This window comes from Coloeus monedula, assembly GCF_965178545.1.
Source record: "Coloeus monedula genome assembly, chromosome: 2".
Classification (NCBI taxonomy): domain Eukaryota; kingdom Metazoa; phylum Chordata; class Aves; order Passeriformes; family Corvidae; genus Coloeus; species Coloeus monedula.
In genome coordinates this window covers 15,490,647-15,507,892 of record NC_138782.1, presented here as the reverse complement: position 1 = coordinate 15,507,892, position 17,246 = coordinate 15,490,647, and the positions used below count along the sequence as shown (strand labels likewise).

General features: G+C 44.0%; 1 protein-coding gene across 1 annotated transcript in view; it reads left to right on the top strand.

Annotated features, from left to right (window-relative positions):
- Window positions 1-9,514, top strand: part of CAPN8 (calpain 8) — a gene marked incomplete at both ends in the record, with an annotated part of 29,490 nt that extends 19,976 nt beyond the window's left edge. The window contains 10 exons of the mRNA XM_082302307.1: window positions 1,138-1,349; window positions 1,958-1,994; window positions 2,639-2,704; window positions 3,611-3,668; window positions 4,170-4,234; window positions 5,475-5,543; window positions 6,802-6,880; window positions 7,775-7,894; window positions 8,503-8,561; window positions 9,491-9,514. Of these exons, the coding sequence (XP_082158433.1) occupies window positions 1,138-1,349; window positions 1,958-1,994; window positions 2,639-2,704; window positions 3,611-3,668; window positions 4,170-4,234; window positions 5,475-5,543; window positions 6,802-6,880; window positions 7,775-7,894; window positions 8,503-8,561; window positions 9,491-9,514 (789 nt within the window). The remainder of the gene's footprint in view (window positions 1-1,137; window positions 1,350-1,957; window positions 1,995-2,638; window positions 2,705-3,610; window positions 3,669-4,169; window positions 4,235-5,474; window positions 5,544-6,801; window positions 6,881-7,774; window positions 7,895-8,502; window positions 8,562-9,490) is intronic.
- Window positions 9,515-17,246: the final 7,732 nt, after the last annotated feature.

Below are 17,246 nucleotides of genomic sequence, written 5' to 3'. Positions count from 1 at the left end.
TTTCAGCCCTTTTTTCTCTCTCAGTAAATGAATGTGTGGCCATGTAGCAATTAACTGTGTTCTTTTAGCAGCCTTGCAAATGCAAAGGGAAAATGAACTTTATATATTGGAGAAGATATGGATCTGTCTTCTTAACTTTTGCAGTTCCACTTAGCTTAATATTGAGTGAGGGGAAAGGATGGGGCGGTTGAATAAACACCAAATTCAATCTTATCTCAGAACAAAAGAGGGAAAACCCCATATTTTTCTACATTTTACAACAGAAAAACAGAATGATTATACAACATTTGGTAAGATCTTTGTGTGCTCTGGTCTTAGACAGACAGAAACCTTATCCCTAAGCAATGCTTCCCATCCTGCATCAGCCACACAGCACTTTTTGTGTGTCACTGAATCACACTTTTTGAAAGACATCTTTGTGGAGCAGAAGTCATGAATAGGAGTTTTATAGCAGGGATGTTGTTCTTAGACCACTGTTCCTTTTATGTCAGTGTTTTATTTTATGAGCTGTGCAATGTTTAACTTCCTAAAGAGTATATTACTATTAGGGAAAATTTAAGTACTGTTTTCCACAAAATCCAAATGAATCTCCCTAGTATTACTAATAGAAGTTGGGTAAATCACCTAATGGGACCCCAAAAGTCTCACCCTTGTGACTACTATTTTGTCCTATTTACTATTCCTTTCTGTCTGTTTAAAGAAACCAGAGACTACAGTTCCTATGCAATTAGGAGATTTATTCCATACCATAAATTGCTGAAAAATATTCTGAAAATTAAATTTGTCGTCAAGCAGCCCATGAAAGCAAAAAAATGCTCAATGCACGGATAATTTACAGTGTAGTAATTTGATCAGATATGAGCACACATTATGATACTTTTATTTATTTTATGGTTATAAGTGTAAAAAGGCATGTGAAAAGATAATCTTTATAGAGGAAGATTCTTGCCCCTTCTAATTATCTGCCTTTTTCCCATGAAAGAACCCTGGTGGTTTTCTTTTGTGCCATCCCTGGCGGATTTATTAGCTTACGCAAAGAAAAGCTTGAGGTGGCTTCGAAGCGCTGAAATTGAAATTGGGTGGCTGGCTTACCAGGGAGCTGCCAAAGGGTTTCTAACGAGAACACATTCCCCACAGCTGGAGGACAGCACAGATGTGCATGCAGGCCGTGCTTTCTTTGCAAGGCACCAACCAGCAGCCCGGACTGAACCCTACATGAACCTGCGCGAGGTGTCCAGGCGCATGACGCTGCCCCGGGGACAGTATCTCATTGTGCCCTCCACCTTTGAGCCCTACAAGAATGGGGAGTTCTGCCTGCGAGTTTTTGCTGAGAAACAGGCTAAATCACAGTGAGTATCTTCCCTGAACCCCCCGCCCCGCCCTCTGCTGGGGAGGCACACAAAGGAGAAGGTCAGGTGTTGCACCCACACCCTGGGCTTGATCTTTTGTCTTAACCAGCAAAACAGGCCCATTTCCACAACCCTTTTTCTTCCATGGTCTACCAGGGTGGCCGCACATCCACGGCAGACTCATGGCTCTTCAGAGCTGTCCACTAAGCACTCAGCTGGGGACAAGATCCCTCAGCTCTGTCAAGGAGAAGTTCCCACAATTAAGGAGTGCAGGATTTGAAAGCATGATGATGATGAGATGGTTTTAAAAAGGGTTGTATCAATAGCAGCCATTGGATGAAGAAACAGGAGTAGGAGTCTGGATGGAAGACAAGAATAGCAAGGCTGGATTTCCTGTGGGAAATACCTTCAAAGAGTTGGGGCAGGCAGAGGTGGGATGGGGAGCATGGGAAGCAGGAAACCCAGGGGCTTGTTCTGTACTTTTGTTAACACCTTGTAGTTAAACAGCTTTTTTTTTTTTTTTTTTTTTTTGCCAATTATTTTAAAGGCAAGACTTTAAAGTAGACTCATAATTTCTGGTTGTTTAATTTTTTTCTTTTTTTCCTTAGGATGATGAGTGATGAGGTGTCTGCAAGACCATATGAGGTTAGATGCCCTGACTGGGCAGAGTTTTCCTTCATAATATGGGAGTAAAACAGGGGCAAGATTTTTATTTCTCACCTAGCTGGGATTACAGAATGTTTTTATGCTGAGGAGGAGTATTTTTTGCTCATGAAGATTTTTTACATATATCCATGTTTTAGTTTCATGTTCATTTTCATGTACCTAGGCCACATGGCACAGAAACCTCACCCTTGTAGACTGAGCTGGAACACATTCAATTGTCCTTACCTCCACCATGGGTCGGAGAAGGTGGAGAGGGCACATTTCCATAGAAACAAATGGTCTTCCTGAAGCCTGAGAGAAGCTGCAAAAGGCTTCCAAGGAGCTGCTGAATTGCTCTGGCCAAGTGCAGCAACACTTTCACTGTGGCTATTCTCTAAAACTGTCTTGGTAACAGAACAAAACTTTCTCATCAGCCTTAGGAAGTATTTGCTGCCAAACTAAGCCAGTCCCTGGCTGATCATGACTTAAGTAGTGCCTCTGTTTTGCCATTGCTGCAGAGCAAGTGCTCATTTTCTGTTGATGTAAATAAGCCCCTGTAAAGCGTCTTTATAATATCCACTCTCTAAAGCTCACTTTCTAAAGCCACCTTGTTAACCACACTCTTGGACATCCCTTTTCTCTAGCCTCATGTCAATAACAAAGATGTAGATGATGAGTTCAAGACTCTGTTCCAAAAGCTCTCTGGAGAGGTAAGTGGATTAAAGTGAACAAAAAAGACCGAGACCTCTCTGTTATGATTATACAAATATTTGACTTGCCGATTCCTTTTACTGTCTGTTCAAAAAACCCAAGTATTTCTCCCCTTTTATTAACTCACAGCTTCAGTTCAATTTATTTTACAATAGAGAAGATTTTTTTATATTGTTCCTCTTATTGGTGCAAAATGTGATTTTTTTCCCCTTGGTAAGGCAAGGCAGGGAATAACTTTGAAAATAGGGGTGATAGGAGTGAGGACTGTGAAAATATTATCCCATGGTGAAATAAATTACCTGTGGAGTTATCGTATAATTCTGACAATTGCTTGGCTGGCCAATTCCTTCCTTTTTGTTTAGCCACAGGAATCGGGAAACTGTTGGTTGGGCTTTTTCTCTACTTAATGTATTTGAAACACAGTATCTACAAAGCCCTGCTGCGTTATCCTGTGGCTGTCGTGTCAGTTTTCCTCTTAATGAGCAGGTAGCCACTGCTATTGGAAAGGGAAAACATCTTTTTAGTTAGGAAGACCTTTCTAAGTTTTGAGAGAGCAATTTTAGAATTGTTTGGTTATTGTTTCCATAAGCCGTGAAAATCTCAGATGTTCTCCTGAACCTTTTTATTCAGCCAAACCTTTTAAAAAGTTGCCATTTACTGGGTCACGTCACCACAGCACCTAACAAACCACTTATTTCCTGGCTGAATGTCTAGGAAATATGGTTTTGAAGATTTTCTCCCTGTGATATCTGAAACTAAATGTGAAGGATTAGAAAAAAATTAAGGGTTTACATGCCTTAGATTTGGAAGGGAAATAGTTTCTGGATGTCTGGTAGCAAATTAATATAGCTTGTTTCAAATAATTTTTGTGTTAACACCTAAAGTATGTTTTGTTTTCTGTCCAGGACTGTGAAGTGACTGCAACTGAACTTCAAAGGATCCTAAACCGGGTTTTGGCAAAGAGTAAGTGATATTATGTACTTCCCATTGGATGGAGCTGAGAGTGGGATCTATGCTAACAAAACCCAGCTCTGTCAGCTAAGGCCGATGAAAAACTGAGTTTGTGTCTGGTCCCAGATGAGTTTCTCCTGGCTTGTTGAACCTCTGAATATGGGGTGGGATGGAAATACTGCCTTCCCTTCCAAATGCTGCCAGCAGATGTTCTGCAGGGGCACAACATTCCCTGTACTTTCCTGGGAGGACCACCATGGGCAATATTATTATGCTGCTGCATGACTTCTGTGGACAGATAGAGGCTTATCACCACCAAAACCAATAACATCCCCTTCCACTGTGAAAAAAAAAGCTGTATGGATCAACTGAAAGGACATAGTAGAAGAAATGGCAGAGCATTTACTTTGCTACCAAGATTTTAAGGTGGTTGGTATCTCCCACCTTGTCTGCAGAAAAATATTTGTCTTAAAGTATTTCTGACTTGGACTTTTATATTTCCTTTTTGTACAGGAAAGGATGTTAAAAGTGATGGATTCAACATTAACACTTGCAGGGAGATGATCAGCCTTTTAGATGTATCCTTTGAATATCATTTCATCACCTTTAAAATTTCTGGATCTCTTTTGCAAAACTTGCTGACTAGCTGGGCTAAGTTTACACTTCAATTGTCCAGGCACATGGCTGGGGGCAAAAAATTCAGCCGAGCGTCTCTATCAGCTCAAGGTGGCAGAAACCTGAACCATTTAATCATCAACTGCTTCTCTCACCTGCTCTGCATCTCTCATTGCTTAAACATTTTCCTAAATATAGTGGGGAGAAGAAGCAGGGCCTTTCTGCCTGGCTGCACCCGTGCAGTTCCAGGTGCATGCACAGCGTGCTTGGCAGGATGCAGCTTTTGAGCACATCCTCAGCTGCTGTCTTGGAGTCAGGTCCTGCTTACAGAGCACCAAGTTCACAGTAGCAGGGACAGGCTGAGCCTGTTCCCAGGGGGAAGCCTACGAGTACAGGCTGTGCCTGCCTCTCTTCTGCATAGCTGGGAGGACACTTGGGAGCTTGTAAGGTTTGAGTAACCAAGGGAAAAGGAGAGATCAACACCTCTGCCCAGGTTTGAGTAGCCAAAGGAAAAGGAGAGGTCAAGACCTCTGCCCAGTGCTCCTTTGGACTGGGAGGGTGAAGAGCCATGCTGCCAGGATCTCGCTGGTGTTGGTGTCATGGCATGGCCATATTGAGGCCAGCAGGGATTCACTGTGGATCTTGTGGATAACTGGCTGTCAGCAGAAGTGATGCCATTGCCCTGCACTCCCCAGGCTCCCAAGCCTAATGGGATAACACTCAGTAAGTGCAAGGTCATGGCGTCCAAATCCCTCTTTTTGCATAATTTTCCATTGGAAGGGATGTCCAAGGCCCTGAAGGACATGGGAGAAGACTGCTACTGAGTCTCCACTTGCAGTTCCTGCCTCTGGTTTCTAACAAATGTCTGCTGCAAGGCCAGGCCCTTTTTCCCCTAAGGACTCTAACCTACTGTTAAGTGTACAAAATGTTGAGTGGTTTTAATCATGCTTATGTATTAAGCAATCCCATATATCATTCCTTGAGAGTGAGGATAGCCTAGAAATTCTTGGCATGCCTTTAGCCAAGCAAATGTAAAGCTGGGGGCATGTCTGTGGGAGATGGAGATGCATTACAAACAAGAACTAAACTGGCATTAAGATGACACTGTGATGAGTGATTTGTTTTTACCAGAACTGATTGCTCTGCAGTTTTGTTAGGGATAAAGGAATCCTGATTTTTGAACCACGCCTTAACATGGCCCAGACCGATGGGACCGGCACCTTGGGACTCATAGAATTCAAGACACTTTGGATGAAAATTCAAAACTATTTGGTAACATAACATTTCTAACTCTATCCCCTTCCCTCCCCTCTCATCTCTGAAGTACAGATCCAGAACTGAGATAGAGTTAAACCCTCACAGGCAGATACACTTGGAAGCCTTCCTTCTCAGGGCTGGAGTTTGTTCCAGAGCTCTGAAGCACCTCTCACTCAACAGGGCACAAGCAAATCCTCTTTCACCTTGGCCCCATCACTCTTCATAATTTGCAATACCTTATGGAAAGACAGATTAACTCTCTTTGATTGTTGGCAAAGACAGTTCTCTCTGCTGCCCGGTCTACTAAAGCTCATATGAACATATCTCGGCTGTTGCAATATGTTGCATTGCTGGCTGAGCATAAGCAAACACAAGAAACATATTTTTAGGACCTACAAAAAACTGGCTTTGTATTTTTGAAATCTTATAGAAGTGCTGAATTATTTTTCTGGCAGAGGATTTAATATCCCAAGAAGTTCACCCAGAATCAAGCAGTCTAAAGGAAGGTCAGATTTGGACCTTCTTGGTGTGACCCCATCCCTTTCAGACAAGCCTGCTGCCACCATACTTGATGTTGTTCAGCACATCTGCCCTGGAGTTCCATGAAGAAATGTTGGGTTCATGAAGACCCAGCTTGTTAGAAAAGCAAGCCCTGAGACCCAAATCCAGTATTAATTGTGGGTCTGGGTGGCTTCTAATGCTGGATAATAAACCTGCTGGCAGTAGGAAGCATCTGTCATCTTGTCTGAAATATTAAGCAAGATGGACTTGGTCTGTTGCAGTATTTGCCAAATGATAGGATGTTTTCCTCAATGGCCTGTCTGCCACCATGTAATAAGAAGGCAGGCAAGCTGCCAGCCCATGGGAATGTGTTTCCCACTCTGCCTGACTTGCCAGGAGCTGCTTGAAATGTTTCCCTTGCTCATTAATGTTTCGAAGAGTAGGAGCATGTGCTTTTAGGGGCAGTCCCTGTCCCAGCCATCAGTGGGCACAGCAGTGACAATATGAACATGGCAAAGGTAGGAATGATTAGCTGGCACTGATTAGCTACACGAGCAGGGAGCATGGCAGGGCATGGGCTGCAGCGTGGGCCTAGAGGAGCCCTCTGAGCTCATTCTGGCTTGTAGCCCCTGATGAGACCTGTGTTACCACGTTTTCATGGCTGCTGTGAGCCAGCTGTGCAAGCCCAGCCTGCCTCCCTGTGCCCATGGCATTGCTGCAGGGGCACAGGCTGAAATGCCCTCTCCCATTCCCTCCTTCCCCTCTGCCACAGGCAATCTACAAGAAAGTGGACAGTGACTACTCTGGTACCATCGACTCCCATGAGATGCGAAATGCCCTCAGAGAGGCAGGTGAGTGTTCTGCTTGGGGACACCATCGGATCACCAAACATTGGGACTACAGTGGAGCATTTTAATGGCTTTTCCTCTCTCCTGCCACCTAGATCACAGCATTGCCAGTGCCATTCTCCCTTCCTGACAGTCACACACTGCTACATCCTTTTGCTGTTACATACATCAAACCCCATCCTCTGTTCTGCATTATGAACCACTGGTACTTTTGTCCATGCTGTGACCATTGCTTATCCACCTGATTATTACTTGCTCTATTTTTGGCCTCATTATTTCCTAATCTACTTTTCCTCTTTCAGAGCTATGCCCAAACCCTCTTTTTCCTTCATTTCCTCCCACCACCTTTCCCTCCTCTAGAGAAGGTGCAAGCCTGATCAAGGCATGCCCCAACGATGCCCTCTCTGATGTGTTCACTTTTGGAGCAGAGCTTGCCAGCTAAGGGGCATCTGGAGGAGCACTGCTTTTTTGATTTGTCTTGTGCTTAGAGGATTTTATGTGAATGATCCAGAGATAGAAATAGCATGAATATGGGCCTGAATAGAGCCCAATGTGTTATGTGAGCAATTGGCTCTGCTGCAATCACTGCTATTCAGCTGCAGTGCCAAGACTCGCTAATTAGGGGTTTATCTGGGGAACATAGGACTGGTTATGCTGTGAAACAATGTGAAATATGCAGTCTGACAAAATGCTGTGGGAGAACTCTATGCCTCTCTTCACGCAGCACAATGGGCTTTGGAAAGGACCCACAGAGGTGGGTGTGGGAGTCCAACAGACCTTCTGGGAGGAATGGTTCTGTCCTTCAACCTGCAGCTGCAGCAGTCCATGGATAAGTCACATCCAAGACAGCATATTAACCTGCTGTGTCACTGACTCCCATGCTCTCCTGGCCCTCAGGTTTCAGGCTCAACAATGAGGTGCAGCACAGCATCGTCACCCGCTACGCCTGCAGCACCAAGCTGACCATCGACTTCGATGGCTTTGTGGCCTGCATGATCCGCCTGGAGACCCTGTTCAGTGAGTGCCCAAGGGCAGTTCCTGAAAACTTCGGGGTTGCCTTAGGTGTTTGGTGTCTTTTAGCTGTGAACATAGCAAATTCCATGGAAAGGTCAGGGTGCCAGCAAAATTGTGTCTGTTGGAGAAAGCAGCAGAAAAATAGCAAAAGCTTTTCTGTCCGGATGACCATGGGGAATAGGGGACATGTTTCCATAACACACCATTCTCTTGTGCTTTAGAGTCATCAGCAACTTACGGTCAGTGCTCTGGCCCCCACATTGTCCCAGCTCTGACAAATGGGACCATTTATCACTTGCAATCCTTACTCAGACCTGATTTACAGGTTTGTCCCTGGATCATGCCAGATGCCACCGCATCAGATTTCAGAGTTGTCCTGCTGCCAACTCCCATTTTGCTGCTGTAGATCTATTCCACCCCATGAAGCAGCTTAGAAATTATTTGTAAGAAGAAAGAAGAACAGCTGTAATATTATCTTACAGAACCAGTCTAAATTTCCAGTAGATCATGGGAAGAAGCCAGACCTTTACATTTTGTCAGACAGTGATTCTCTACATGCCAAACTCTGTGGTTTATATCCAGTTTTTTTTCCCCACTATTCTACATTTCAGAAGTGTTCCATCTCCTGGACAAAGACAAGAATGGAGTCATCCAGATCTCTCTGCCTGAGGTAAGGCTGGTCAGATTGAAATACCACCTGATCCAACTGCAGCAATAGACCACATTAAAATACATTTATTTAAAATCACTATTATAAGTCATTTAATCACTATTACAAGAGAAACGCAGTAGTGATTCAAAGGGCAAGTTTGTTTACGTGAAAACGTTCTACAGCCCACAAGGCCAGTCTGAATCGTAGAATGAACTTTTACCTTTATACCAGCAAAAGAGTAAAGATACCTTCAAAACTCCCAAGGCTGATTGCGAAGCTGCTTACACAGTGCATTTCGCTGTCTCTTTTTAGAGGGCAGTGGTCAATTCATTAGAAAACACACAGCAGGGAACTCTTCTTGTCAGGCAGAGAATGTACCGATCAACCTGCCAGAATTAGAAGAAACCTTTTAAGATACCAGGTCTGTTCTTCCCCCCGCATTGTTTTTAATGCAAATTTTTCCTGTTGAAGCTGTTGTAAAAGCAATCAGCCTGAGCCTTCCCTTTGCAGAATACAAATATATCTCAGGAAACAGCTGGAAGGAGCCCCAAGAGGTCCATCCAATTAGTCCTCTCAGCTGAAGACTGGCTCGAAGGGAGGAGGATGGCTAGGAAGCCCTGTGACCCTCAGTCACAGTTGAATCTGGCTGAAACTGTACATTGTGTACTTCTACCCTAGAGTTTTTCAAGGTTGAAAGTTGAAGCTTTCTCCAGCTTGCCCTGTAGAACTCATCTTCCTTTGGAAGAGACCCCACTTGCAATGTTTGAGGCTGATCCTGGTAATAGATTTCCCTGAAGTCCCAGAGCAGATGGATCCTACACGTATAAGAGATTAAAATGCAGCTCCAGCCTTTCCCAGGTTGTTCTCCCAGAGGCATGGAAGAGTTCCCCCGTGGCATCCTGTAGACCTTCCAGATGCCCTGACTCCTTGTTCTGTTTCTCCCTCAGTGGCTGTGCTGCACACTGGTTTGAACCACGGTCAATCAATTCAGCAGAGACCTCTGAGGCTCTTCTGAGCATGAAATCACTTGTTTGGCATCTCCTTGTTGTGAAAAACAGAAAGAGAAACTTGTTTTTATTCCTGGCAAGTTACTTTAAGCCAATAAAAATGATCTCCTGTCAGTTATAAAATAAATGCATTCTTAAACAAATAAACAAACCCAAGACTGACCTCCTTCACTTTTCCTGCCCAAAGAGTATTGCTCTGTGCCATGCTGAAATCTCATCAATTTTGACTTTGCACAGATGGACCAAGGTGGCTTTGGTTTGACTTCTGACTGTGGAGCAAAGTTCAGCAGTGTTCAAAATCCTGGAAGGGATCTCCACTGCTGCAACATCCAGCATATGTTTTATTCCATGCCCAAGAGTGTGGGCAAAATTTATGTTGCTGCCCTGGCAACTTCCCTTCCCAGACAATTGTCCGCTTTGGCTGTTTCAAGTGTCTGCAGAAGCTGGGGGTGAGGAGCTCAGAGGCAGATGCGGAAGCACAGAGGATTTGGGCATAGACACAATCATGAGGATGAACTGGGAATCAGGAAAATGTGATGGCACTCCTCCACAAGTCTCGGCTCAGTCCTCCAGGAGGAGGAGAGAGGATGGAAGGTCATATGCAATTTTCTGCAGTTATTTCAGCTGAGATCTTCTCCTGTGAATGCTTGTCCATATGCATGCCCAAAGACGGGATTTGGAGCTTTAGTTTAGTGAGTGACTGGAGCTCAGAAGCTCATGAAGGCAAGAAACAAAAAATGCACATGTAGGGGGTCTAGGAGCCTGAGTATGCAAGGGATGTGCTAATGTGGATTGTGACTTAAGAAACTGAAGCTAACTGGCTTCAGCTGTATTAAACTTTGCACTGGCTCACAGTGCTGTGCTTTTCTAGGAACATTTGTCCTCTTAAGAAAAGCTCCTCTCTACCTTAAATTTCACACTATTCTAAAGAGTAGTATTGTAGCAATGCAGGCAAGATAATCTTGCACTCTCTATTAGCAATCAGAAAATGTTTCTGGAACTTGCAGTAGCAATCTGACAAGACCAGGCATGTCATGGTCAGTGACATGTCTTTGACACTTCTCCCCAGGAGCAGGAGTGCAGGCTGACATCTGTGTCCCCAAGACAGATGTGGGGCCAAGACTCTGTCCCTCTCTCTTCAGTGCTGTGTTTGAGAGAGGCCTTTCTCCACACCTGCTGGTTCAAAGCTCTTTCTTTGAGCAGGAAGAAAGCTGTTGTTTGGTTCCCATCTTTGAACACAGAATGCCTCGTGGCAAACCCCACACCTACACCTCACATCTCCCAGCATTTCTTCTTGCTGCTGGCCACAGCTGTCTGACTAAAAGGGATGCATGACCTGTGTCAATGTGCAACTCTGCCTTTCTAATTGGTGTCCTCTTCCAGTAAAAGAGAAATAAATATTTTGTTCGGGTTGCAGGATAAAAGCAGCTGGAGTAGGAACCACAGGTTTTCCCCCGCTGTCCCTCTGCACATATCACTGGCCATGACCTGTGTGCAGCTGTCGTAGATTGCCACCAGTTTCTCCTGCCAGATATTTGCCTGCTGACCAACAACAGACATCTGTGTACCTCCACTTGCCTGGAAGACAGAGCTACCTGGGGCAAGCTGAGCTCTCCAAAACCACCAGAAAATTCTGGTGAATGCTCTGCCTGTTCAGTAGGATGAACGTGTCCTTCCCTGCCCTACATCTTGCATATGCAACACATCTCCTCGCTAACCATGCAGCAGGGTGAGCTGGCTGCTTGCAGCTTCAGATTTGCTTTCTGCTCACACGCGCTATTCATGAGTTTGTTCCAATTACGGTCAGAGAGGCCTCTCTCCGTAGGACTGGGAAAACTCAAACATATGCAGAAATCCATTGCATGCTCCCACTTCTTCTCCTTTTACATCAAGCCAGATGCCCCCATCACAATAATTCTCACAGTTATCTCAATGGCTCTCACCCTCCTGTACAGGATGGGCAGAGTGCTGCACTCCATCTTCCTTTATCTTTGGGAAGCAGGCAGCTCCAGAGGAGCCACCTCTTCTTTCATTTGTTCTTTAAGCACAGCACTTGGCTATCAGGTCTTAGAGAACAACTGCTCAAAAATAAGCTTTTTCATGGGATTGAATGTGCTTCTCCTTTTTACTTGACGCGTCTGCAAAAAGATGATTAATGTCCACCTGATTTTCCTTCCCTATGCTGCAAGCTGAGCAAATGTCTGTGCTCATCAGTTCTCCCAGTTAGTCCTGATGGGGCTAAAATAGCTTTTGACTAAAATGCCTGCAGCATCTCCTGTGGAATCAGTGGGGCATGGTGAGCTGAGCCAGGGCTTGGGCATCTGGACTCTCTGCACTTTTACAGTCTGCATGTTGGCTGTGCTTCGTTTTTGGAGCTGTGAAGTACTGCAGCTCTCCTTAGATTTGAGTAGCTCAGTCATGGGGAATTATAATGCAGGCAAGTCACAAAGGTTCATGAATTTGTGATCCGTTCCCTGTCACAATGAGAACTGTGCTGTGTGGCATTCTCAGCACTTTATAGATATGGCAGGGCTAAAGAGACCCCCACAGAAACTCTGGCACAGCTCTTCAGATCTTTTTTTTTCTCTCTCCACTTGCCCATAAAAATGTTTTCCTCAGCACTGCAGGCTTGTGAACTGGAAACTTGAACTCTGTACATTGCTCTGGTAAGATGAGATTCACATTAGGCCACATTTAGAGTTCCAAATGCCTTGTGCACTAATTGTTTTGTGGTTGCCTATAGAGGAACTTCCTGTGGGTATAAATCCTACCCCATCAGCATCTGACTCCAGCTTTGCACCAGGGTAAGCATCTGCATCGTGGACAAGACAATCACAGGTATTTGGGATTCTGTCTATGAGCTAGGAGAATAAAAAGAATTAACCTCATATGTGCAATTATCTGTCACCTGTTCATCCTCCCAGAATGGGAGATTTACAGGGGGATCTCTCCTTTCCCTCAGTGAAGGCTAATGATCAGATCCATGGCTTATGAGTAAGCACAGAAGGAGCAGTCCCTCACAAATTCCTTTTCAATCTTTATTTTAGACAATCCTGCTGAACCCAACTCAATGGTATGTTTCCATTCTTCCTTTCCATACAGGTCAGACAACCTGGCAGGCCTGGGTGCACTGAGATACTGTAGACACATTCTTCCTTTCCATGTTATTCAGGATGCATCCAACATCCCAGCCTGCTATTGTTGTTATCCCAGGCTTAGCTTATAGACTGGAGATTCAAATTCCATAAAAGCAGGTGAGATTCTGGGTGCAAAAGGAACACAAATTCCAAAGCTTTTGAAGTTTCTCCACCACTAATGATGTCCCCAGCGATAGTTAATCTTAGAGTAGTGCCCTGCTTCTGCCTGACAAGCTTGTTGCCATGGTGTCTGTCTCTCTCTGTATAACTGGCACGTACAGCTTAAAATCCTCTCTTTCTTTAATAGAGCAAATTACTTCACTTGTTACTGTTGGCCACTCATTAACTCCTTCCTCAGTCTTTGAAATCTTCAATGCAGCTCTCACCTGAATTGCAGTCCCCCACCAGCACAGCATCACCTGCCTGTGTGGGCAGGAGATGTCTGGGGGGGGTTTATGTGCAAAGACAAAGAGCATGCAGCAGAAAAGAATCCGTAGGAGTGTATCTGGGAGATGGACTCAAGAAGTACCTGGACAAACACTGGAATAACAGTCAGGAAGAAGCTGAATGAATCAGCTTTTTGTCCATTCAGGAGCTGAACAACGTCAGGAACTGGGGAAAACGTGTTCTTCTGTGACCCTGCAGCTTTCAGGGAAGAAGACACATGCACTCCCTTCAAAATACGTGGTGCTGACTTAGAGAAGAAATGCTCTTTTACTATTTGGAAAACTCTGTAAAACACTGGTAGTTTTGCCTATTTGCTCATCTCTAAATGTGTAAAAACTACATTGTGAGCTCAAGGAGTAATTAAGGTATTTCTTCTAACCCACCTTTTATTCATTAAAAAAAAAACAACCCACCAAATTCAAAGGTAGTTTCTTTAAGTTCAAGCTAGCTGGTCTGTTCCTCCATGTGATCCCTCACCAAATTAGGTTTTCCTAGGCTAGTTTAAGTGGTGTAGCTTGATCTCGCTCTTACAGAGAAGATAACAGTGAGGGCCTTCTTCCAATGTCTTAAAGCATTTCAGGCTTCCCTAAATTCCCATATCCTTTTTGATAGTCTCTCTCTTATTCTCCTAAATGCACAGACTGTCACATCTTTATCTCTCCTGTATGCTTCTTTTCAGCTGATACAGTCAAATGTTTCAGTGTTCCTTTGTTATATGTAAAAAACCACTGAGGCTGGTTTTGAAGGGGAACTTTCATTATCATCCTCAGTTGTTCACTCCCTGCCAGTCAAGACACAAGCCATACCCAGATAACAGGGTCTGTACTGTGCTCCAGACCTGCCACATCACCACCAGTTTCTGAGGTGGAAAGGCATTGGCAAACATCACCTAGGTGCTCTACTGAGGCCACTTTGAAACAGCTCACAGAGCACAGGTATGTGGAGCACAGACTTCTCACAGAGTCCCCAAGAAAACTTTTAGTCTGTCCACGTAGAAAGCACCACAGATCTTCCCAAAGGTGTGTCTTCACTGCATCATAGATACATGGGTACAGTAAACACATTTCAATGTAAGTGGTGTTTTCTCTGTCTCTTTACTCAGCCCTGTGGCTCCAGGGGGACACCGCTGAACTTCCCACCACAAATGTCACTGCCCTGCCAGTGGCATCACAGACTATGAAGAGAAAATAAGCAACCAACCTCCTTGCTACTGAGGGCCTATATTTAGACACAGAAACTGGTTTCTTACTAAACCAGTAGCTCTCATTGCCTTTAACAGCCCTGAAAGGAAGGAGTCGGGTTACTTGTTTGTCTGATGAAGCTTTCAAAGGAGAAGGAGAGTAGACCAAGGCAGTGTGACATTGCTTTAATGGTAAAGTCATCAGTGCTTTCTTTAGTAATGAAGGGCATCCTTCTGCCACAGCTTCGCTACAGATAGCACAGGATTTGGCATTTCCAGAGATTTTTCATTTCTCTGTCTTACTTTCTCTACACACCTTAACTACTTGATTAGCCAGCACTCCTAGGCCAGTTCTTGGGCATAGCTCTCTGGATACCTGGACTTCAATGTTACCTGTCTTTAAGGTTATCCACGTAGGCTTGATCAGGAAAGAAAATATTTCTTTGTATTTAAAGAGCTTTACTTGGTAATTGATACGAGTAAGATATCTGGCGCAGTCACTAAGCCAGCCAGCTTAAAGCTGTGTGTGTTTTCCCAAGCTGTAATCACACTCTTAGACCACTGTGCAAATTTACCCAGTACACATACCAGAGCAGGTATGATCTTCTGGGAATTTAAAGGGGCTTTGTGACCAACACAGTTTATTTCAAATTGTGTTTTGCTACGTTTTAAAAGATCATCATATTTGCTTATTAATTTGCGTGGAGTTGGAGCTCAGGAAATGCAGTGCTCATCAAACATGGGATTGGTGAGTGGTGGTGATTGCTGTTGTAGCAGGCAGTGGGGCATGCCACAGGGTCTCTGTGTTGGCATGCAGCAGCATTCCCAAGGGATATTCCAGTGTGCACGTTGTGTCACATGAAGGATGCTCCTATCTGCTTTGAGTTAGAGAATCTTTGCTGGGGAAGCTTTGCCTGGCAGATGTCAACTGTGAATACAGGAAACGAGGAAAATGTTTTCAGTTTCAGAAAGAATCACCATAGAATTAATTACATGGGAAAAAGAAAAGAGATTAAAGGAAAAATGAGAAAATTATAAAGTACCAACCTGACCTCTAATTTGTAAAGCACCTTTAGCCAAAACCCCGAGAGAAGGAGCTATCTGAAACAGCAGTAGTAAACTTCATAATAATGAAGTTGATTCCAGCAGAGAGTGCCAGCTTTCTACATGTTAATTTAATTTGAACTCATCTCGGTTTTGTGTTGGGATTTTTTTTGTGTGTGTGCCTTTATACATGCTGATAATGTTTGAATTTCAGACATGCTGGTCTGGTGCATGAAAGCTTGAATGAGAAATTATCTAACCAAATTTTAGTGTCCAAGCTGACTAGAGTACAAACAATGAACAAGCTTTATGGAGAGAGAAAATAACAATCAGTTTCAGAGTTTACAGCTCGCACTCTACAGTGATACCAGTAACATGAGTAAGAAGAAAAAAATAATAATTTTTAAAATTATGTGGGTTATTATCATAGATTACTCTGGCATTGACAGATTTAATTTTGCCTGTCCTCATAAGAATCTCCCTTCAGTACCTGATGTCCTGTCACCATTCTGTGATATAATGGAGCTATGTAATGATGATGTCCTACTGTCACCAGGGATGTACATTTCTTTTAACACAAGGTGCACTTTGTGAACAACATATACATGAGCATGTCTTGAATAATCACGGTATTTGTCAAACCACGGTATTGCTTCTCTAGATTCCTATGCATACAGCAGATGAAATCTCCTCAGATACCAGGAGAATGATTTTTTATTTTGTTTCAACTTTCTTTTCCTCTGAATGAGCTCTTCTGGTTTGGGATTCCTGGGAGAAAAAGGTAAGTACAATACTGTTGGCCAGGTCTCATTCATTTCATTTAAAAGGAGCTGGTAACACAGTGCTAGCTGGCTTGAGGATACTTGGTGTTTCCATCCCTAAGTACAAGATCATTTCATGGAGGGATGGAGACAGCTAAATCAGAACTCAGCTAGAGGAGGAGTGATTCTGGCTAGACTAAAGAGGTTCACTGCATTGAGCAAAAAGTGCTCAGCATATTTTGATACTGGTTCTGATAGGCTGAAGTTTTCTGCTGTATGTAGTAGATTATGCTCCATGACATGGGAGTGGTCAACAGAGAAATCTGGGAATACAGCTCATTCAGACACTGTAAAACCAATTATACCACCAGCAGATCTCAGAAGTACCACAGAGCTAGACAAGTTTGTGCTGCAACATGCCTTCAACCTGCACTCCCTACGTCTACATCTAATTAATTTTCTTAATTGCATAACAGTGCACTTCCTAATTACACTGGGGAACCACTCTTGGTTCTTTATCTATTGCTCAGATTATTCTGGCTGTCATTGTATCAGCACAGTCCCCAGACTAATTTTATTCTAGCCCTCACAGACTGCTTGGGGAATGCTTGGCAGAGCCTTCGTCTGCTGCAGAGACATCTCCCAGGCCCAGATGGATACCCTCACTCACACAGAGTTCCTGGCTGAGCAGGGCCACTGAAGCCATGGGACTATTGTGGAGACACTTGCTGCGTGATGGAAGGGCATTGTTAAGATCTCCAGTAAACAAGAGCCAGAGGAAACCATTGGCAGTGCACATCCACAGTTTTGTTGGTCCTACAATACCCAGGAGCTAGGCTGCATGTTCTTCAGTATCATCTAATTTGGGGAATAATTAAGTCTTTATGGCATGCTCCTGAAACAAGGAGCACAATCGCCCCCAAATGATCTGACAGACAGGAGGAACCTGCACCTCCAGACACCCCCATTTATCCCACCACTGTAACTGGAATACACAGTGGCATAGGCAGGCATGCAATAAAACTGTGCAGGAGTAATTACAACCAGCAGTAAAAAGCCAGGTGACCCAAAATCCCAGGTGACCCAAAATCCCAGCGTAAGGGGTCTGGTTGCCAGGGAACACACAT